At 36.5% G+C, this 24,419-nt stretch overlaps 1 protein-coding gene across 6 annotated transcripts in view; it reads right to left on the bottom strand.

Annotated features, from left to right (window-relative positions):
- The window catches only part of LOC135201400 (neurobeachin-like), a 562,670-nt gene that overhangs the window by 458,446 nt on the left and 79,805 nt on the right, over positions 1–24,419 (bottom strand). For 4 of the 6 annotated variants that reach the window (XM_064230269.1, XM_064230271.1, XM_064230273.1 and 1 more), the window contains 8 exons: positions 23,160–23,358; positions 21,526–21,679; positions 21,037–21,216; positions 10,269–10,418; positions 10,028–10,135; positions 9,103–9,277; positions 5,707–6,291; positions 3,169–3,296 (listed from right to left, as the gene is read on the bottom strand). In XM_064230269.1, coding sequence (XP_064086339.1) covers positions 3,169–3,296; positions 5,707–6,291; positions 9,103–9,277; positions 10,028–10,135; positions 10,269–10,418; positions 21,037–21,216; positions 21,526–21,679; positions 23,160–23,358 — 1,679 coding nt within the window. The remainder of the gene's footprint in view (positions 1–3,168; positions 3,297–5,706; positions 6,292–9,102; positions 9,278–10,027; positions 10,136–10,268; positions 10,419–21,036; positions 21,217–21,525; positions 21,680–23,159; positions 23,359–24,419) is intronic. The other 2 variants (XM_064230274.1, XM_064230275.1) reach the window with 1 other exon arrangement.

Genomic DNA, 24,419 nt, shown 5'->3' with positions numbered 1-24,419 from the left:
AGGGAAATAAAACTGCTACGAGCAAAGGAATACTTTTAAAGTACTAGTCTACATACTTTTATTGCTTACATAGCCAGTCAATCAATGTGCAAAAGGGTTATTATAAATAAAGCTACCTAAAGATTATCATTACCTAAACTACTCAACTCATTAATATAAGCATCAAAAGGAGTAAGGATCAGTCTATTCACTGACAATAATTGATGATACCAGTGCTGTTCTAATAAATCTCTAAAATATGCTCTCAATATATGCTTGTTATAAATCAACCTTGCATAATCTGACAACCAAAGATGAAAACTATCCTAATTTGAACACAACAAAACAGGAAAAAGCAAAGGCAAATCCCTGTTAAATCCCATTATTGGAATGTTGCCTGGGATATCTATATTCAACCTTAAACAAAGAAAATAATACCATGCCATAAAAAATATGTATTTTACATACTGCACGTGGAAATCTGCATACAAAATATACAAAATTCCCTTGCATGTCTAAACTTGTACAAGGCAATAAAAATTTCAACTTATGTATGATAAAGCCCATAAAAGCTGAGTCTGTTGATTTTTACTTCTTTTATAAGGTTAAGCAATTTCACTAAAAACTAACTCCTGTGATTATCATGAGAGAGAGAGAGAGAGAGAGAGAGAGAGAGAGAGAGAGAGAGAGAGAGAAGAGAGAGACGAGGAGGAGAGGAGAGAGAGAAGAGAGAGATAGAGAGAGAGAGAGAGAGAGAGAGAGAGAGAATTTTATATACTATTTTAATGGGAAAATTCCCTTTCACAAAATATCAGATACAGACAACGTTCAAATAATTTTAGTAACTTCTGTGAAGGAATGTCGTCCTCTAGTTCAAAAGTTTATTTCAATTGTTTCTGCTTTCATGTCAGTAGCAAATATTTATCTAAACTTGAATGAATGCCATCAGCAAATAGGAAAACCTCAAACTGAAAAAATTATTCTACGTAGGAGCAACCTGTGTACTAGTATTTCCAAACCATACTCAAACTCGAATTCTATGAACTGTATATACATTATTCTACATTACCTAATTCCAATGCTAATAAAACCAGACTAGAGTACATAATATATAAACACATAATATATACATGTATTTACATAAGAGAATTCTCCTTTATACCTAATCCAGTTATTGTTGAGTAATTTGAACTAAAATCTAGTCCTAAACTTAAAAGAACAGCGAAAATTAAAGATAAGAAGAATGAGTAACATGAACTGTTGCAATGCTAAAGAATTAACTATGTCACTAAAGTACCAGATTTCCTGGGTAAATATATGATACGATGCAATATGACAAAATTAAGCAGAAGTGAGGTTTATACAATGATATCTAACTAGAGTAATGACCTACAAAATTGTTATAGATATTTTCATGTTAAATTTATAAAATTTATAGATATTTTCATGTTAAATTTATAAAACATATAATTAAAACTTTCACATACAAGGGCTTACTGCTTCTTTACAGTACCAGCTACTATAACTTTTACTGACATGTTCACAATTCTGTATATTTGCTTTTTTTTTTTTTTTTTTACAGAAGATAGGGGCACTGCTGTCAATCACCAACTCTTAATTAGTAAACTGTTCCACAATGGTTTTCCTACTTGTCAGTTTAAACAGCTAGTAAATACTAATCTATCTGAATATAAAAAATCCATATTCTGTTTGTATAAGGAATAAAGCTAATTCCAAGGTTGTGCCTCTGCCCATAAAATCAACACTATGTATTACAACAACTTACATATTACTGTATTTTAAATGACAAGCAATGCAAAATGACAAGAATGGATATTGTAACTGTGTAAGAAAATTAGATCTCTATTTAAAATATCCCTTATTAAATTAGATTTGATTAATTATTAGTAAACTTCAGCTTTGCATAGCAGTAAAATTTCTTACACGCTGATCAGTGGTGTCAGCTTTCGATCACAGTTGTACCAAATCTATGCATGTAAACAATTATGGACAGCATTAACTTTATTGTCTTGTCAAATTAAAAAAAATATCATACAAAATGGCATGTTCATGAAACCTTCAGACCCTAACCACTTTCATGTCTGATAAATGTAAGTTGTCCTTACTCAAGTTTCTTTATATATCTTCTTTACTTTTTTGTAGACAACAGAATTTAGCATACTTGTATTATTTCCAGTAAGCAAGAACAAATATTACCTATACATATCAAACTTAAAAGACCCAATCTACTTTATGTTAACATTTACCCTACTACAGCAAGAATAGCAATCTCTTCAACTTTAGATTACAATTTAACTTTCTTTAAAACACCTACTGATCTCCATACCTTCAAGTATTTCTGAATATATGTAAAAGCAAGCAAGTAAAACATTCAAATTTAAAGGCATTATGTAATTCAATAATTAAGTTATTCAATGCAGAAATATAGTAAGTACTGTACAGCAAAAATTATATCTTTTTCATGTATGTAAATCACTCAGTGAAGAATTCAGATGTGGATATGACATTCAAGGCATGGTATAAAAGAAAATCAACTTGTCCATCCTTTCACAATAAACAAAAATTATTTCTTAAATGTATTTAAAAATTTTATATAGTTTTCTCTCTTCTTTTTTAATTCAGCTTGGGAATATTAACAGACCACATGGTACATAAATATATAACATCTATTTTATTTCATGTAAAGGAACAAATATTGAATACTTCACATGATAAGAATCAAACTGATGACGGCTATTATTCATACTTATAACATATCTAATCTATACTTCTCATGAATAATAGTTAAAAAAAATGTTCTCTTAATGGTATCCATAAAGGACAGACAACTATTTCCAACAAGGAAAACTACTGTGCGTATGTCGTTTCCACAGGACACAGATTACCTGGTACTGCGATGCACTGGTGAATCAGCTACATCCTAACATTACTACCTAAATGATATACAGTACTATGAATAAAATTCTAATCTTCTAAAAGATGCCTATTATAAAAATACTGTTAACTTAAATACCATAAATAAAGATCCTAAGAAGATAACCAAGGTCCTAGGATAACACTAACTTTTAATAACTGTACCTACAAAGCAATAGCAATGTGGTCATGTATTAGCAGGATAAAGGAATTATCAATAAACTTTGGCAATCTGTGAAAGAAGATTCTCATTACCTTTAAGGAAGGTGGTCCAGATGATGCAGTGGAACAGTGATCAGATGCTAATATAGATGAATTATGTTGGTCAACAACAATTACCTCATATTCTCCATCTTCATCTACTTCCCCAGTACGCTCTGTACCTACAAAAACCATTTAGATTAGGCCTATGAATAAATAGTTTCATCCATGGAAACTTATGAACATCCATAAAACTTTGCTAAATCAATAAATAACTGAAACATATCCTGCACAATGGTTTTCATGATCCAGAGTTCAAGCAAGAAATATTATACAATGTAGTGAGATCTTACATAAAATTCTCCTTCTTTTCATTTCTACACATTTCTAAGTATTGTGCTATCCTGTAGTTCTCCAAAAAGTTTTAAGAAGTAAAGGATAATTACAATTAAAAAAAAGTAGTTGCAAAAAATAATGCATATAAAACATATTTCATTGTTAACATTCAAGAACCAAAGAAGACTTTTTTTTCTTTTGAAACACTCCATTTAAAGATAATGTGATATACAGTAGCATAAGATGAAAAGAACAAAATTAACATTTACATAACAAATACAGGGTACATGAATTTTAGAATAAAAAACTATGAATGTAAACAAATGCAAACAAGGCCATAAATTTATTTATACAAAGTACTGTATTATACGAAGCCTTTTTCAATAAATAATTTTAAAATGAAGATAAAACACCTTGATTTTTTGTAACTTGAGAAAAAATGGTGTACATACTGCATGACAGTAGTATGCACTAATGGACTAAAAGAGGAGAATTTCTTGATAATTACTTTTAACATAAGCCGTAATCAAAACATATTCCCCACAAGTGTTGTCACTTGAATAAAGACAAATATAAAGAAACTATGTGTAAAAAATATGATTAAAACTAATTAAGAGATTAGAAATTCCTCCATGAACAGCACAAATACAAGCAAATCAACATGTCTAAATGTAACATAAAATCTTAAGAGTATTACAAGTACAGTATTATTGACACAAAGTATATTTTAATTATTGCACTGTACATGATTACTATATTACTGTATGTGAGCTGTGTATAACAAACAGTTGGGTGCTGGTGCACTGAGCTGCAACATAAATTCAACGATCAAAACATCACATTGAATATTACCTCCTCATCAATAATTCATCTGCAACTATGTATCTAAAAGAGAGTTGGCATGATATATAAATATTTTTAAATTCTTTTACCTCAAAGATTCTTAATCATTACAGTCATCTCTTATCATTGTTAAAAAAAAAACCTAACCATAACATTACCTTCCTAGAACAATGCAATACTGGTACTATTGTGGTTCATCAGGTTTCAAACTTCCTACAAAAATTACTGGAAGTTATAAAATAGTTTGTTTAGAAATACCTCATAGTACACAATAGTATTTAAACACGAATACTATTGCGCATTATTTCTAAGTATGTAATTTTACAACATCCAGTCATTTTTCAATATTATCTAAGATTTACTGGCTTGAAAAATAACGGTACCCTAAAGTTTTAATGTATGACTACAAAGCTTTTGATAAAAATTTTATAAAAGCATATAAAACAGGAAATGTTAGTGAAAAAAGTAAAATTACTCAAATAATTCAGGAAACTACCAAAATGATTATGAGAATTCTATGTAGATATATTACCAAAATTATTAAATAAAAAATAAACTTATTACTCACTAAAGGAAATTAAATACTCTAAGTTTAAAAATCTTAATCAAATATACGTGCATAAGCTGGATCAACTGAACTCTTTAAATCCAAAACCCCAGAGTTAAGCTCAACCCAAATTAAATATAAGGTCACTTTCATCACAGACCATTAAACAAATTGTCTAAGTGGTGACATATACTATGCCATATCTCTGAATACCATTTACAGCATTTAATTTTTCATCAATACTAAAGCAATTCCTATTCTAATTAGAACAATTACACAGCTACTTAATTAGTTATTACTAAAGTGCACCTCTAAAATCAACTTTAGAATGACTTTTCAAACACCTCCTAATGTTTACAATCAAGCCTAATATATGAATACAGCACTAGTTTACCACATTAATACGGCACCAATGAATATAAGTCTTTAACAACATATGGGACTGCACAACTACAAATCTGTACATCTATTACATAATGTACAATACTTTTTATCCTATTTGACTATGCAAAGTATAGCAGTCATCAAAGAACATTTCATACAGTAATTCCAAACCAGCCAGGTAAACACTTTCCTAATAACTAAGGCAAGAAATTAAATATGACAAAGTACAATTGTTTCTTGAATTACTGCATATTGTGACATTATCATTGTAAATGTTTATATACTGTAAGTTATGTACTTTGTTAACCATATGTCAATTTCAACTGTAAATTACTTTGCAATGGATACTATGGAGTGAGGATGGTAAGGAGTTACCATACAATTTTACAATAACATCTATGAAAGATATACATTTCAGTAAAACAGGAAATACTGTGCCAGTTTATGAAAGCTGCTACAAGTCTTAAAGTTGTAATAAGTACCTTCAGCTGATTTTTCTTTACTGTCAGCACTTTTGGCAGCTTCAGACTGTGGTGTGGATTGTGGTTGATCCTTTTTTGGAGTCTTTCCAAGACCACCAAACAAATTCATTTTCCATGGTTTTTCTTTTGATTTCCCAAATATACCCACTGATGAGCCTCCTGGCATATATTTAGGATCTAAAGTTTGTGAAAACGAAGGAAAGATGGGAGCGACCTTTTTGGCTTGCTGAACACTACTTTTCCCTTCATTGCTTGTACTTGCTATTTCTTTTCCTTCTTTGATTTCAGGTACCACGGGTACTTGGGTGGTATTGGTTGGTACTGTCTGTTTAAGATTTGACTGAATGACAGAAAGAGTCAGGGCAGGAAGAGTTACTGAGGGCAAAGCTGCACTCTTCAATGATTCAGGCTTGTCTACACACTCAGATACTAAAGCTGATACTGTTGCGGGCCCATCCAAGGGCAAAACTGCAGCTTCACCTTCATCTTTCAACTTCTCCTTTTCACTTTTTATGGTTGGTTTAGGGCTTTCCTTTTCCTCTTCTTCACTTTTAGACTGAATTGCCTTTGTTTCTCCTTTTTCACCTTTAGCAGGAATATACAGCATTTCTTGACTGAGTTAAAAGTATAACACTGACAACAACTACTTTGAAATATTCATTTTACAAATCAATACTAGAAGGTAAGAAAACAATACATCCTGTAACTGAAATTATACTATACCAATATTCTAACTTTTTACTGAATTAACAGTCAGTGAAATAAAATTATAAATATCATGGAACAAAAATTAAATACATACAAATATTTAAAAAATCCTTCTTAAGTTATATACAGTAATACCTCAATCTTAAGCGATTCAAGTTGCGTGAATTCACAACTTTTCATTGGAACCAAACTAATTATCATACGCAAGTATTTCACAGACATGCGAATGCAATTGCAACATTTCCAAATCCTGGAGAAACACTGCAAAAGTGTTTGTTTAATTTTTTGTCATTTATAAGTTTTCAAGCTTTCATGCATAAATTGAATAACATTAAATAATCAAAATAATAATTCTCTCTCTCTTTCTCTTTTACAGAGATGAGAGAATTTTTATGGTACATGTAGTGTGTACTATGTTTATTAATATTTTCAAATAATAATAATAATAATATAACTCTAAGTAAAAAATTTGTATGTGATAGTATTTCAGTGAAATAACCTTTCTATTTTACTTTTAAGTAAGGCAACTCTTCTCTATCTCTCTCTTACTGAGATGAGAGAATTTTTATGGTACATCTACTCTACTATATGTTTATTAAAATTTTCAAATAATAATAATAATAATAATAATAATAATAATAATAATAATAATAATAATAATAATAATAATAATAATAATAATAATAATAATAATAATAATAATAATAATAATAATAATAATAATAATAATAATAATAATAATAATAATAATAATAATAATATAACTGTAATGACAAAGTAATACATATAAAATATTCTTTCCCTTATCTTTCTTTTTAATTCCACCAGAAGCTCAAAGTCCAGAGCTGTCAAATATGTCAAGTAATGTGACAGGAGGGAGAGGGTTGCTGATTAGTAATCAATGTTCTCTTTCTCTCTATGTCTCCATATGTATGCAATCTTCACACACTCCTATACTTTATACCAATCATTTATTTATTTTTTAAGGGTAATGTATCAGGCTAGCTTTTAAATGAAGTTACACTAACTTTAATTTAATTTATAAGTTACGTAGCTTAATACTTATGTAAAGATTGTGCTTTTTTCTCTCTCTCTCTCTCTCTCTCTCTCTCTCTCTCTCTCTCTCGCTCTCTCCCTCCATCACTCTCTCCTCCTCTCCAATGTCTCTCTCTCTCTCTCTCTGAGAGTTGTATTAGTCCACATAAAAAGCACTGTTTGTTCACGAAAAGGAATTTCAGAACAAAGAGAAAGAGACTGAATAAAGAATTTCTCAAAAGTGTCTGAGAAGACTTCTAAAAATAGATCAGTCGGTCGGAAAGGGGAAAGAAGAGAGAAATACATACTGCACATATGTAATCTTCACACACTCCTATATTTTTACCAACCATTTATTTCTTTTTTATGGGTAATGTATTCAGCTAACTTTTAAATGAAATTACAGTAACTTTAATTATATTTAAAACTTAGCTTAATCTTTAGGGAGGATGATTAGGGTCATATTTAGTGTTTCAAGCTCTAGAAGTAAGCCTTTATTAGCATTTTTAGAGACCATGCCAAACTTCCGTGAAACTTCCCTTTGCACGAGGGGGTCTAGAACCTAACCTTGCTTAAGTTCGGGGTATTACTATACATACAATTATAAAACCATTTTTACCTTATGAATCATTGGCATATCTTGATAATATATAGCCTATTTGATGAATAATTCCATATCAATGAAATCAACTTTTATCCATGCGAGGCCAGCCAGCTGACAAAATGTAAACATCTAATTATGGTAGGAATCACAGCAATGTTATCTCTAAGTACCCTTTGAAATTGTGATGGTAGTGTAATTTACAGTAGTAATAACATTTATAATAACATATTATTAATTTTTCAATAAAAATTCATCATCATTTTGGTAGTAAATGATAGTTTAGAATTACTGTACATTATCGTATTGTTAGGGGTTTGTGGTGGCGATGAAACAAACAAAACAATGTTTTCCTTTTAGGCAATGTGTTTATGAAAAACATGATATAGAATTGGTTTTACTATTTTGTTTATTTTGAATTTTTAAGGATACAGTAAGTAAAACAGCATTTGTAATATCCTTACATAACCAATTTTTCATAAGATACCTGTTGTTGCAAAAACTAGCCTATACACAGATGGTTTTGTAATATAGCAGTCTTCTTAGACTATATTAGCCTTGGCTGGATTTTGTCAGTTAAATCCAATGTCCATTGGTTCCAGGTCCGTTAAAATGAGGTTTTACTGTATATTTGACTTAGTAAAGTGCTGCATTATGCTAAAAAGATATTGCTATATAATATCAATGCCTAACTTGTTCAGGAATTCTGTATGTATGATATATGAAAAAACTAATTGAAAAATATACATGGTAGATACATAAAAGCTCAAAAATATTTAAAGTAAATTCAATCATTATTAAACCTAAACATTAACAGTATTTAGCTCAATCAGTGGTGCACTTTTAACTTTCCAACAGTCTGCTTAACAAAAATAACTCTGCATATTATGGGGTAACTTGTACAATACACAGAATGAAATTCCTCTTGGTTGTTATTATTAAATCCCACCATGGAGTAACAGTGAAGAAAATCTATTAAGTTTGTCAATTAACTCTCTGCAAAGTAGTTGCATACGTGTAAAATAACTCACCTTATGAGAAAAAAACCTTACCTGAGAAATGGTGCTGTGTAAACGCACCATTGGTGTGAGCAGTTTGCGGTGGTGGGGGTGGTGAAGAGGAGGCATTGGTGGGTGGTTCTAAAATGTCTCGATACTTTGACACCATAAGCACCGAAATGAAGTAGACAATTGCTAAAGATAAGAACTGAGCTTGCTTTGTTTCCTCCTGAAGTAAAAAATAAAACTATTTATTAGAAAAAACAAAACAGCCAAAAAGTTTCTTCAACAATAGCACTTGAACGAAATGTACCACAATCAAAAGCAGTACTATATGCAACAGACAGAAATATGAATTTCATTACAAAGAGTTTTACATGGTACAATTTCTAATTTTTTTTATTCTAAATACAGTAAAGCACTACTACATCAAACATAACCTTCTTAAGTACAAGATACTGTTTCATATAAACAAAAAACTATTATTCCTTCCATTTAAGTCACTGTGTGAGAGTGGATTTGAACCTTTAAAAAATTATTCCACACCCAGAGGATTAGTGTGGCCGATCGCAATGCAGATTTGTACAATTCCCATTCTACAATAAAGATCTTTCTAACTTTATCAAAAATTTAATAGTACTTTCTACCCTTTAAACCTAGGCTTACCTATGCTAGGCCAGTCTAAGCTAATCTAGAATAGCCTAGAATTTCCCTATTTAAAGAATACATGGTAATATGGTGCATTTTAAGTTTACTGCTTACTTTGTTTTTAAAATACTTTGAATTAGTATACGTACTATAGTAAGTAGTACATGTAAGCAAAATTTGAGGTCATCTTGTAGAGCGATTACAGCTCAAAACCTGTACATACAGTATATTAAACCGAAATTTTGGTGGTTGCCTCATCCACACAATCACCTTTTACACTGATATATATTATTCAATTATAATATGCCACACGACTACCATAAATACTTACCACATCACGGTATATAACAGCTCTCAATCTGTTAACATCCATGTCTTGCAGTAGTTTTTCAGGGTCTCTAACAGGACTGTTTTGAGTGCCAAGATTCTCCACTATATTCTGTTGAAGAAAATCAGGAATAAGTAATCATCAAATGCTTTCAGAAAATAATAGGAATAATTCCTTATGCAGTATCTCTGACACATTTGGAAAATGTATGGAAAAGAGAAAAATGTTTGAGGAAGAGATTAACCTTTGGAGATGCTTGCGCTCCTCTGATTAGAGAATGAATATGTCTAGATTTACTTATGGGCTTGATTCCATTACCACCAGCTCCATTAACCTCCTGGAGACGACTTCTTTCACGGCACTCAAGGCAATTTCTCACAGCCACTGTACATACCTGTTGAATAATAATAATAATAATAATAATAATCATAATAATAATAATAATAATAATAATAATAATAATAATTATTCATTGCAATTCCAATGGATTACAATAAGACTAAATTTCCAATATAGAGTTAATATAAGCAATCATCTCAAATTAACTTTGCCTTAACTTTTTGTACGCAAAAAAAATTCTAAAGAGTATCCACTCAGCATCATGGGACACTAGAAGAGGTAAAGTTGGCTAAGAAAGGATTCCTTATATTAACTTTCTTTCTTGTAGCATCTTCTATTCTTGTCTTGCTGGTAATGTTAGTAAAAAATACAATAAATGGCAATTTTAATTGGCATAAAATATATGCTGTGCAGCAGAATATGCCATTTCGTGTTTGTGTACAGTTTAGAGAGGCACGGAAACTTGTTCCCTTTCTCCACTTCATGTGCGTAATCTTATTCAAACAATAGATCCAAACAAATTAGACTCAACGGGACACAAGCTATTAAAATCAAGTATACCTGTTTCTTCAAAATGGTATTCATTTTATTGGCTATCTCATTCCTCAATTGAGTCCTTGCTACATACAAGGAAGAATCAAACTCCTATTGTGAACAGGCCAAAAATACACTGGCTGCAATCAGTTAATATGGCATTTTTCATAAATAAACCTTCAAATATTGATTATTTTGCATTTTTGGTATCATATTTCATCTGCCAGATGAGCGTTGTAGGCGTCGTAACCCTGGAACATGTGTCGTAACCCTGGAAATAATATCTAATGAATATAATTGAAAAGCGTCGTAACCTCGGAACGTCGTAAGCCGAGACTGTCGTAACCCAGGGACTGCCTGTATTCTTTCTAAAAATTATAAGTGTGACTTCTTCAAATTATGCTGGCAAAGCATTAAAAGTTGCCTTGGGCTTGGGTTCAGTACCATACACAAACAACCAGATTAATAAATGTAGTCACCTACACCAAATTGAAAACACACACCACTACCCAACCATTAAAAGCAAAATTGGAGGGTACTCCAAGTACATAGCACCCCCAGGCTCCCCTACAACTCGACACTCCTCCTTCAGGGTGAAGTGAAATGAAAGGAAGTACTTCTTACACTCCCTCTCCAAACACTATGCCAGCAACTGAAGTTGGATCTAAGGTACTACAATCTTCATACGTATATAGTTTCTAATTTGTGTAAGTAACGAGCTGTGAAATGGATAAATTGTGCTTGAAAGTGGCTACCGCCCTTACTTCGTATGTTTTCACTTTAACCACGGATAACGCATCCTCTTTAATTTGAGAGTGGACTTCGAAATAAAGTCTCTCAGGAAAAATGCTAGAGAATTTTTTGAGAGGGGGTGAGAAGGATTCTTTACCAAGTACTAAAGGTTACTCTTGCTCAATGTGTCACGAACTTTCTCTGTTCTATGTAAATAACATCTTAGTGCCCTTACATGGCAGAGAGTACTATCTTCTTCCTCAGGACCTAAAATATCCATCAGGCTCTTTATAGGAAAGGAATGAGACAATGGTTTGGATGATGTCTCGTTTTTTGCTAAAACCCCGGGGTGAACGAACACACTGCATCACCCTGGGAAAACCCAACTCTTTTGTCCATTGCGTGTAATTAGCTCATGCGCTTAGCAGTAGCTAAAGCCTCAAAATATCATGTCTTCCTAGTATAGTCCCTCAATGAGATTGAACGAAAGGGTTCGAACCCTTACTGAGTAAAACATAGCTCATGCGCTTAGCAGTAGCTAAAGCCTCAAAATATAATGTCTTCCTAGTATAGTCCCTCAATGAGATTGAACGAAAGGGTTCGAACCCTTACATCTGAGTAAAACACTATGTCGGGGTACAGAGGAAGAAGTGACTTCCCTTGAGAGAGCCTGTCTCGTGACCTCAACCATAGGGATTGGGAAACAAGTGTCCAGATATTTCTTTCCGTCCCAATTGAGTCTTGGATAAAATTAGAGGGTTCTCATGTGTAGCCTTCCTAAGGATACAAACTGTTCCATGGAAGCAAGGGTCCCTAGAAGGCTCAAACAAATGTTTGCAGAACAGGACTGAAGGGAAGAATTTCTCAACCTACTGTAAGCGCAACTCTATCCTTTTGGGGGACAGGAAAACCTGAAAATCAAGAGGGTTTATCCTCATCCCAAATACAGGCAATCCCCGGTTATCGGCAGACTTGGTTAACAGTGATCTAGTTTTATGGGGCTTGTCTAGCGCTGAAAATCATTGATTTTCGGTGCCATAATGTGCCGTTTTTCAGTAATTGGTGCCGACAATAGAGTTATGGCACCAATACATACCTAACAGAGGCACCATTAACTGGTTATCAGCACCAAAATCAGGTTATCAGCGCCATAAGTGCCAAAAATCGCTGATTTTTGCTTTTCATCAAGCTGTCAGAATGGAACCCCAACCCATAACTGGGGACTGCCTGTAAACTATTTCCTGAGAAGGAATTAGATGTGACTTTTGCGAGTTTATCAGAAGCCCTAAATTCTGGGCTGGCAGAGGGGTCTTTTGAATACCCTCTGTACATTTCTCCTTGGACTGAGATAAAAGAAGCCAATTGTCTAGGTAGAGCAAAATGTTCACCAGCCTAAGATGTAACCATTTCGCTATGGGCACTAAAACTCTCGTGAATACCTGGGGAGCTGTTGAAAGGCCAAAGCAAAGGGCTCTGAACTGATACATCATGTTACAGAAAACGAACATTCTGAACCCTCTTGAGTCCGGATGAACTGGATGTGGAAGTATGCACCCCTCAAGTCTCTCGAAATCATCCAACTTGACACTTCAATGGCTTCTTTCCCCTCTTCTACAGAGAGGGCTAAATACCTGTCAGATCCTGTTGAATAGGCTGTCAATGTGATAGGCGAGCTGGTTAAAGGAGGCTTTCTTATGAAAGGAATCGAATATCTCTTCTTCAGGACCTCTATGATCCAAGGTTCTGCTCCCTTCTCTTCCCAATAGTACATACATATTCCCAAAAATGCAGGAACCTTGCTCCCACCGGTGTACTGAGGACTGTTCTTATTTATGAGAGGAGGGCTTCATGGTGACTTCTTGATTGTCCAAGAGGAAAACCATACGTTCGCTCATGGTCTGGGGTTAATTCTCTATCAGTCTCTACCACGAAGGGGCTGAGGCTGAGGGGGCGAGACTGTCCGAGAAATGAAGGAAGGAGTCTCTAGGCTGCCTAGCTGATTGCATGAGAAGATCCTGTGTAGATTTTTTCTGAAGGTCCAATGCAATTTGAATTATTGTTGCCTGTGGGAAAATGTTGCTTGTCCAGAGGAGAAAACAGGAGTGGAATTCTGCAAATGGGTGAATTCTTTAGTGGTGTAAGAACACCAAAGCTCTTTTTCCTTATACTACTCCCATCTCAAAGAGGGAGGCTAGCTTCAGAGAACTGTTTCTGATACCTTTATCAAGGCAGGAAATGACTCCCAGAAAATCTGAGATGTCCTCCGGAAGAATAGGGCAGTCCAGTCCTTAATTTTACAAGCAAGAGCTCCTATTGCTCTGTCCAAAAAACTAAATACTTCCAGAACTTTTAAAGATATGTTTAATAAAATGGTTCAGTTCAGAAATTGAAAAAAGAATTTTCGCATAATTAAAGGCTGATCTCCGGGAAGAGCCTATCAGACCAGAGAAGTCTCCCTGGGAGGATGCAGAGGCTCCCAAGGAAGGAGCTTCTCCAGTAACACAAGACAAATATATACTCTGTGTAAGTCTGGAAGGAGGACAGCTAAAAGAGGCCTTCCCTGTTCTCTCTTTCCCTTGAGCTAACTATCCACTTCATGTAAGGTCTTCTTAGCTGAGGAAGAGAGCACCATCTTGGGGCGTCTCTCGTCTGCTGTCTTGTTATCCATCTAATATGTTGAGACTGGCAAGGCCGGAGCTGCAGGAGAAGAAATTGGGAAACATTGCCAACAAATAATTAAGTAACGAACTGTGAGCTGTAGGTGGCTTGACTGGGTCCCGTTCCTCTTCCTTGGCTGAAGGAACAGGGAACAAGTCTGCCTGTGGCCGAGGAATAGAAGGGGTTGTCTTTATTAAACTCAAAATGTTATCCAATTGTTGTTAAATAGACATAAAAGATGGGTCCTCTACTATGGGAGCCTGGTGTACTAAAGCAGTGACCAGATTCAAAATCCCCATAACAGGAGAAGCCAGTACCAATGGGGGTGTCAGGGGGAGCTGTTGTCAAACAAGGATTGGATCAGGAGAAAAGCTGAGCTTAGAAGCTAACTGACTCTTGTGCGTGACCTGGCACTCGGGCGCCAATGGGCTCCATGGTGCTAATGGGCACTGGTACACCTCCGTGTGGACTAGCACTGAGCACCTTCCATGCGCAGAAGATGGATCTGGTGCCACAGATCGTTCTGGTGCCAATGGCTGTTCATGGGCTCGAGAGAGTTCGAGGAAAGAGAAACAATGCAGTACTGGGCGCCCGATGGCGCTCAGGCACCAATAGGCACTCAGTCACTTCCTTAAATGACGGAGTATGCTCCTGAGCAACAAATGGGTGCTCAACTGAGGAAGGGTTCCTCGAAGAGGAAGAGCGTTTACGAGCTCCCAGACATTTCTTCTTAGAATACTGTTCCTCTGACTCTGGATGGTCCTACGAGAAACATGATATTGTTAAGATACAATAAAGTTTTGTACATACTTACCTGGCAGATATATACTTAGCTATAGACTCCGTCGTCCCCGACAGAAATTCGAATTTCGCGGCACACGCTGCAGGTAGGTCAGGTGATCTACCGCCCCTACCGCTGGGTGGCAGGAATAGGAACGATTACCGTTCTAGAACCAGATTTTCTCTTCCACCTGTCTCCTGAGGGGAGGTTGGGTGGGCCATCAATCGTATATATCTGCCAGGTAAGTATGTACAAAACTTTATTGTATCTTAACAATATCATTTTTGTACATGGAACTTACCCAGCAGATATATACTTAGCTGATTGACACCCTTGGTGGTGGGAAAGAGACAACTATTTACTGAATAGACAGGTAAACAACATACGTTGTAGGTAATAAATAAATAAAACCTTGGTTCCTACTTGATCAGGCGGAAGACTCCATGGCTAATGCCTAGGAATCTGCTTCGTCTCAAGAGCCTCAGCGAGGATGTGACCTATGGCTAAGAGTTCTTGTGGGTCTGTCGATGGGGTCTTATCCATTTACTCGACAGAGCCTCTTACATGACAATATGCCTATGCCTAGTGGCATAATTAAGGAGCACAACACCGATCCCGATCACCTGATCCTAACACGAGGGTTAGTGCTTAAGTTGAAAAGAGTTATCTACAAACTCCTTTCAAACAACCCAAAGAAAAAACACGACGTTAAATAAAATTTAACTCACTAGTTAAGGATCAGTATCTGCTCCCTATCCCAGCAATGTATCCGCAGACTTGTATCAACCAAGAGAGAAGGATCCCTCGAAGGTTATCTTGACATCCTTCGGATAATGGGAAGTCAACACAGAGTTGCATCTCCCGTATGTGACAGCTAATATGTCCTTATGACATATTGTTAGGGAAAGAACAAGAATTCGGAAAAGCTCGCACTTCATGCGCTTTTAATTCTCAGCTGTTTGAAGGAATCATCAATGCACTTATCAAGTGCTTATGAGATCACAATGTCTCAAAGAAGGCCAGGGCGTTCTTTGATATAGATCTCTTCTGGGTGAAGCCTGGAGCCTGGCTAGCGCTTCGTGCCTGGCAGGCGCCTAGCGCCTGTCTAGCGCCTCGCGCCTGGCTGGAGCTTTGCGCCTGAATGGCGCCTAGAGCCTGGCTGGAGCCTCGCGCCTGGATGGCGCCTTGCGCCTGGCTGGTGCCTGATTGGCTCCTCCTTCCTGGCTAGCGCCTCGCGCCTGGCTGGTGCCTTGCGTCTGGCTGGTGCCTTGCGCCTGGAAGGCACCTGGAGCCTGGCAGAAGACTTCATGATTACTGTCTATGAGTCTGCGTGCCTCAAGAGTTTCAGCGAGGTAGGGACCTATGACTGACAAACCCATCTGGATCATGTCAATGGGGGCTAGCCCGCTTACACGACAGAGCCTTCTCGGATCGTGCCAATGGGGGCTGACCCACTTACATGGCAGAGCCTTACCCGTATCATATCAATGGGGACTAGCCCTCTTACATGACAGAGCTTTAGGTTTCTCTTTACTGGAAGGAGCCTTGCGTCTGGATGGATCCTCAATCCTGACTGGAGCCTAGCCTTGAAGGAGCCTGGCACCTGGATGGCGCCTGGCTGGCTTCTAGAGCCTGGCTGGCTTCTAGAGCCTGGCTGGCTCCTAGAGCCTGGCTGGCTCCTAGAGCCTGGCTGGCTCCTAGAGCCTGGCTGGCTCTAGAGCCTGGCTGGCTCCTAGAGCCTGGCTGGCTCTAGAGCCTTGGCTGGCTCCTAGAGCCTGGTGGCTCCTAGCTGGCTGGCTTTCCTAGAGCTGGCTGGCACCTAGAGCCTGGTTGGCTCCTAGAGCTGGCTGGCCCTAGAGCCTGGTTTGGTCCTAGAGCCTGGGCTGGCTCTAGAGCCTGGTTGGTCCTAGAGCCTGGAGGCTCCTAAGAGCCTGGTTGGCTCCTAGCCGGCCTGGTCTGGCTCCTAGAGCCCTGGCTGGCGCCTCGCGCCTGGCTTGGCTCCTCCACACTTGCTGGAGCTTCGAGCTTGGAAGAGTCTCTAGGCTGTCTGGCGATGTCCACATCGGACACTCTTATATCTGTCCGATTTGTTCGCCTCTGGCGCATTTGCGCCAGGTTGGAGGCCCGCTCCTTCTCAGTATCCGACCATGACAGAGTTCCTTGGAACTGTCCGCCTCTGGCGTTTTTCGCCTGTATTGGCATTTGGCGCTTGGCTGGCGCTACATTGTCCGAGAGTCCTGAACAACCACATAGTTTATCAGGAGACTGGAGAAGGGTGGAAGAAATTCTTCCCCTTTGAGCTTTTGGCCCCTGGCAAGGGGAGGTGATTTTAGTCAGCTACACGCAGTAGACGACAGGATATCTAACAATACGAGAGAGAAGAGTCTTCCTCCGAGGAGGATCCTTCGTGAACACTTCTTTTGCTAACGAGATCTCTTCTTACATGTTGATGAGGTTCCTCGTTGCAGAATCTTCCCTATCCTTGCCCGAAGGAAGGGAAGGAGTCTGGAAGTCGAAGGAGACTCTGAGCTGAAATTGGGCGGAACCCTGATTTCTAGCTCTTATTGTATCCTTCTGAATACCTTCTGGGAAGCATTTTGAGCCCTCATCGCACCCCGAAGACTCTGTAGGCAAACGTTTAAACCATCTCTTCTTCTGTAGATGAAAATGTAAGTACCCTGCCTGGGCAACTAAACTTCTATCTGAAAGCGTTGCGTCAGGAATAGAGGGATTTATTTCTTTTGCCATACATACTATGCTGGCAAGAACTCATTGCCGAGTCTCCATTGAATCTGATGCGAGATTCCAATGCACAAAAAATTCACTTGTCTTCTTGGTCGTTTAGGGCTAAGAGAAACAAAGAATTCCTTCATAAACTTCCTCAAAGAAGTTTGATGAGGAGCAGTTCCATTTTGTCGGAACACGGAATCTGTGGCCACAAAAAAAAAAAAAAATAAAAATAAAAAATATCAATATTTCCCTTATTGCAAAATATAAGTGTCTACCGAAAAATTCGGTAGTTTCACGTAATATATTCTTCGAAATTTCGAAGCCAAATTCATTAAAAAGTTAATAAAAGCGTATGCCAAACCAAAGACCCAGTACTTCCCTGCAAAAGACAGCCCAGAAGGTCGATGGCGATGAAAAAACGAAAATCAAGTCAGGAGGTAGCAACAACGTATGTTGACACTACCGCGACAGAGAAAATCTGGTTCTAGAACGGTAATCGTTCCTATTCCTGCCACCCAGCGGCAGGGGCGGTAGATCACCTGACCTACCTGCAGCGTGTGCCGCGAAATTCGAATTTCTGTCGGGGACGACGGAGTCTATAGCTAAGTATATATCTGCTGGGTAAGTTCCATGTACAAAAACTCGGGACTATCCCAAAACCTACAGGATGGTTGTTGTTCTTGCGGAGGTTCTCTGAACCTTTTAAGTGGTAGTACTGCGGAAGAAACTTCCTTTGCACATCTTTTCAAAGGATGTGATTCTTCTGGAAAGTGTCACTGACACCTTGGACTAGATTTACCAGAACTAAACAAACTGAACAAAAGACAACTCACTTCCATAGAAACACCTTTTCAGTGGCGCTCTGTTGTAACCTGGGATGCAACAACAGGCCCCACTGAGGGAGCCTGTAGGCAGACCCCACCGACCTCCTCTGGGCTACTGGTTTGGCTCCTCCCAGGTTTAATGGAGTATGCCAGGGACCTTTGCCTAGAAGAATCGGCAGGACAGACAGCCATCTCCTCCACTAAAATTCACCTTCACTTTTCTTAATAAATTTGTTCATTAGGACTTTCACCAAAGTGCCTAACTGTTCCACAGTGTGCACTAATAACCCAAACTTTTGGTTAACTCTCTTCTCAAGGATGGCAATAGGGTCAAGATTGGGAGTAAAGGAGATGGAGTGGAGTGGGTGTAACAGATTGAGAACTGGGATTGGGTGGAATAAATGACACAGGTTCAGAAATATTTTCTACAACAGACTTAGCGGACTCCTGACTGGCTAATGTCTTTTTGTTACTGACTCTAGAAGCCGCTTTCTCTTTTTATCTCTGTCCGACTTAATCAAAACTCTTCAAAGTCTTCCACATCTTGCTATCCAAATTATCACATTCATTGCAAGTCAAGTCAGGGGTACAATTCTGACCTCTACAGGTCATGCATCAAGTGTGTAGGTCATAACAGGCTTTCATTAATCTAGTATTGAAACCTTTGCTGCAATACCTGACACTCTGGGAACTAGAATCGGACATGTCGACAAGTCAAAAGTGTCAACAAAATCTAACAGTCCAAATCAGTATACATCATCAAAAATCGGGAAATTAGATCTGGAAAAAACCTGATGTTGACTTATTTTGTCGAACAGCCTTCCATAGATGAGAATACTTCACCAATTGCTGCAAAATGTGACCAACTGAGACAAAAAATTCCAAAACAACTGCTGGTGCTAATTGTTGTTTCATCATCAGCCAGCAGAAACATACATATTGAAATTCTGAGCTGAGCAGGTTCCTCTCTTGCCCTGAAAGTGGGCGGGGTCAGTAGTCTAGGCAAAAGAAACTTATGCTACTGCAAATTCCAAAATTCTAGCTGCCGACGAGTGAAACTTATAGTTATGTAATTACTTGGTAATTACATAACTTGCATATATAAAATCAATATTTACCTGTTAGACATGTCAAAGAGATCAACAGAGGAAACAGTTTTTATAAGGAGACAACTACAAGAAAAGTACCACACTAAGCAAAAGAGAATACACAATACACTGCATACCTGTGAATCTTCAAAAAGGTATTTGACAGAGTATGAAGACAAGTAATCAAAAAGGCATCATGAAGGAAGATGGTACTAAAAAAACTTATTAAACCAGTAATGTTACTCTAACACAACACTAGATCCAGAGTGAAGATAGTAGCAAATGTACCACAATATGATGGTTTCCATTGTGGATCAGCAGCTGGTTTATACAGATAACCCAGTGTTAATGTTAACAGCAAAATCTGAAGAAAAGGTGGTGATGTTAAAAACTGGGAGACTGGAATGCAGAGGAGAGGACAGAAAATAAAAGTACTGTATGCAAAACAAAGCTTGTGGTGACTGGAAAGGAGACAAAGGAAAGCATACAATCAAGCAAGTGGCCATGTGGTTGTTGCAGGAAACATGAGAGGGTAGACATTATAACATTTACTGAGTGTAGCAGATTGTGTCAAAAGAGGTTCTCAGGATTACAAAATATAAATGGAAGAGGAGATTTTGTTGCCTGAAATACATCACAAGGGCAAACAGGGAGGAGAATGGAGGTGAGAACGCTGTTGTGATTAAGAGGCAAGTCTTTGAAGAGGTACAGAATTTCTGTTACCTTGGGGACAAACTGAACTGTGAAGCAGGAGGCGAGAGAATGGTAAGAGTAGCTGCAACATGGACAAAATGAAGAGAAATAGTCCAACCACCAATGAAGTAGAATGCCTCATTGGTACAAAGCAAAAGAGATGTGGGAGTAGCAGGGCAAAGAGCTGTAGGATGCCTCAGGAAAACATGGACAAGGGGACAGTTGAAGACATTAGGTCTAATAGAAGTTCATAGAGACTGGCGTCGCTACTCTACGAAAAATCGCGTCCAAAACATTCGCTGGTTCCAGGAAGCATCGGCGACTTCCGTGAGCACATGACTCATGCAGACGACTAATTCAACAACAGCAGCACCAACAACAATCACAATGAAAAATAAATGAAATTCTGTCATATCTAACCACTTATATGGGGAAAACTGACATAAAAATGGTTATGATGGTAGTGATGTCCTGTCAGTACAAATGAAACTAATGAGATGTAGCAAATCTTGACTTTACACCCTATGGAAGAAAAAGCTATCTTCTATTTTCCCTGAAGTTGTTTCATAAAAGGCAAGAACAATAACCAAAACAAGTGCTTTGTGGGTAGAAAAAAAATTAAATGATACATACCAGTCTCAAGCATTGTCTAAGGATACCTCCACTTGACATATTCTTCTCAGCCTCTAGCTCCGAGAAATTAAGTGAAGATGCAAATACTAAAACATCAGCCATGTTGACTAGTCGATGTAGAAAAGACACAGCAACTTCTACACCCATTCCTTGAGTTGGTTCCAGCACATCAAGTTCATTCTGATAAACACACACGTGAAACAATGTGAAGTTAGTAAAAATTAACAATGTTACAAATATGCAAAGTGACAAGCCAAATAACAAAGTATTGGTCAACAAATTCTCTTATATACATACTAAGTACAGGAATAGCTTGTCACCTCTTGTGTAGTTTGTTTTCTCGTTACTATATTTCATCTCTACAGCAAATTTTAATATTTCACTGAGATTCCTCATTATTCCTCAAATATAGCAGAATACATCTAGAATAAACAGGCAATCTCTCTATTAACAGCATTCTTCCAAAAGAAATATCCACAATTAACTTACATTTGGTGAGGTAGCAGATGCTAAGAGAGGTAAGAGACCTCCACAAGCAATGATGAGGTTGTCTGCTAACTGAGATATGAGGTGCACAGTATTCACTACAAAGATGGCATTCTCGCTGTTGTTGACAAAGTCTAAAACACTTTTTGTAGAGTGACTGAAATCATATAAAAATACATTACACTTTGTTGCAGTTTGTACAGATTGTGATATATATAGGTAAGTTTAACCTTCTTTTACTAATTTAACAACAAAACATCCTATTATGAATACAGCTTTCGTTAAAAAAAATTATACAGCACATTTGCATATCCCATTATCTACTATAATTCCTTTATATAGAATATTATCTTATATAAATGAGTTTTTTCATTTACAGTTAAAATATCTAATCTGTATACTAGCTCCATTTTGAAACATTTCATCCATAGTATTGTATGTACAGGTTCACAATTATACTTATCTGGAACCTTTGGGGACAGTTGTTATTTTGGTTTAAGGATTTTGGAATTGAAGCTTGCACAATAAATTCATTAACATATTTAATTTTCGACAAGAACATTCTATAAAGCTCAATAGTATGCTGCATCAACAGAACTGTAATTATTGTTTATACTTCTCTATTATCTGATCTCACATATGCAACCATTACAATTCTGTTTCCAAACAATTTCATGAGATAGCTCTTGTACGTATTGTGAAATGGCATTTTTGGTAGATTGTCTATATTTAGTACTTAATGTCAAAGTTTCATTTTCAGCAGATTATACTAAGCTAGCCCTATTGTGCTTGTATCAGTTTTACTAATTTCCATTTATAAAGCATGTTACAATATACATTCAAGTTAGCTTGGGACTAATTAATAGGCCTAGAAGCAAACACTGTTAGGCTAAATGTAAATCACCATACATTTAGCCAGGCTTACCAAACCTGTGGCTTGTCTAATACTTCATTACTATTTCTTATGACAAACAAACATATTATGTTCATTAGCTTGAATACTGCACATTCATTAAGAGTTCTGTTATACTTCTTGAAGTTAAAAACTTGCTAATTCCCAATGATGATCTCCTTAAGTAAAAATGAAAATAAAATTTTATTCATCCTCCATGTAGTGAAGGTCTTAAGGAAGTATACTAATAATACAAACATGCAACTAAATAAATGAAAGAATAACATTTAGGAAGAGTGAAAGCAATATCCAAAACTGGCAAAATCACATTGTCGCCTCAATTAAAATATAACATTTATAAATAAAGGTAAAACTTTTCAGATAAGGGATTGTAAACCTATACACAGTATAGAGAAAAATACTGTATGCATTAAAAAACATTTTCTGTACAAAATTTTTCTCTACTGAGATGGAATAAAGTACTATACATTATCTAAAATTCCAGGAGTACTTATCAAATGCTTATGCTTTATGATATATTATTAATTTCACATGCTTTAACTAACATTAAGGCACAAAAGATGTCAAAAACAATCTTAATTTTACGGTTCAAATAAAATTTTCTAATTAAATAATTACAAATGTGAAAAGCTGGTCGGTGTGAAGAAATCAATCGCTCTATTCACATTGAGAAAATTTATTGTTTTTTATCACTATCAAAATGAACATCAGTGGATTACTGTACCTTCTCCACACTTGCATGTCTGTTTCTAAAGAGAATAAAACATCTGATAACAATCTCTGGTGAATGTAAGACCATCTAAATTCTGGAATTCTAAAGGGAGGTCTTGTTGGGCCTGAAGAGAAAATCTGTCTAGAGTGTGACTGAGAAGAACCAATAGAAGAGCTACGGGATACGGATGCTGATTTCCTTTCTGAATCACCTGAAAAAAGATCAACTATCAGTTGTATGGAACAAAATTTGTCATAACTATATTTTCATTTAACAACTTATGATGACATTGCAAGATAGTACGTACAGTACTTCCTTGGCCTTGCAAGACAGCACATGTATGATCTCATACTTTTACAAAATTTATTACAATTTTGTCAGGATATAGGGTTTGTGATGAATTTTACTTCATATAATGTTATAATAACTGACTAACAAAGAAGAAATATTATAAATAAGTCGCACAGCACTGCTAGAGATATAGCCCTAAGACTTCATGCATTCAAGAGTGCCTTAAACAATGTACGTACATATAAATTCATATGGCCAAATGTAGTTCAATTGGTATTTGGATATCCTTTCATTTATTTACTAGAATTATTAAGGTTAATGAAATCAGATTACAACCTGAGACTCATGGGGTTCACAGGACAGATTTCTTCTTGAATGAAATCATGAAATTTGACTGGGATAAAGGCTGAGGTCCTGTAGTTACATAGCTAGGTGGGTGGGTGGACACCAACAAGAATAGATGAAAAATAAAAGGCAGAGTGCATTGCAAATGAGAGGGGGGATGGGTTGCACAAAGGACCTTAAGTGCCATCTTCATTGTGGTATGCATAACACACTGACAAATGCAACTTTCTATAAAGTGGGTACACTTTGTTTGCTGATTGTTTCTCTAATATCCATTCTGTATGCCCTAAGAAGAAAATAGACATACAGTATATAGTAATCATATTAATGTACTGTATTTTTAAACTTTGGATATTGGTTGAACTTTAAACTTGTGTACAGTAAACCTGTTCCCCAATGAATAAATAACCTAAAGCAAAATTGAGCGAAAAGTACTGTAATAAAAAATAAGCAAATTCCTGACTTCCATGACAGCTAAAAGGAAATCTGACCTACTAATTTTTTTTGGTGCTGCCAATACACTCTGCATAACATAAAATTGAATGTTGTGGTTTCTCCTTTATAAAACAACCATAAGTAATTTCTTCAATTAAAACATCCTGAAAGCTGGTAGGTTTGAAATCAACTAAAACATTT

Source organism: Macrobrachium nipponense, chromosome 28, assembly GCF_015104395.2.
Source record: "Macrobrachium nipponense isolate FS-2020 chromosome 28, ASM1510439v2, whole genome shotgun sequence".
NCBI classification, from domain to species: Eukaryota; Metazoa; Arthropoda; class Malacostraca; order Decapoda; family Palaemonidae; genus Macrobrachium; species Macrobrachium nipponense.
This window is presented reverse-complemented; position numbering and strand designations above follow the sequence as displayed.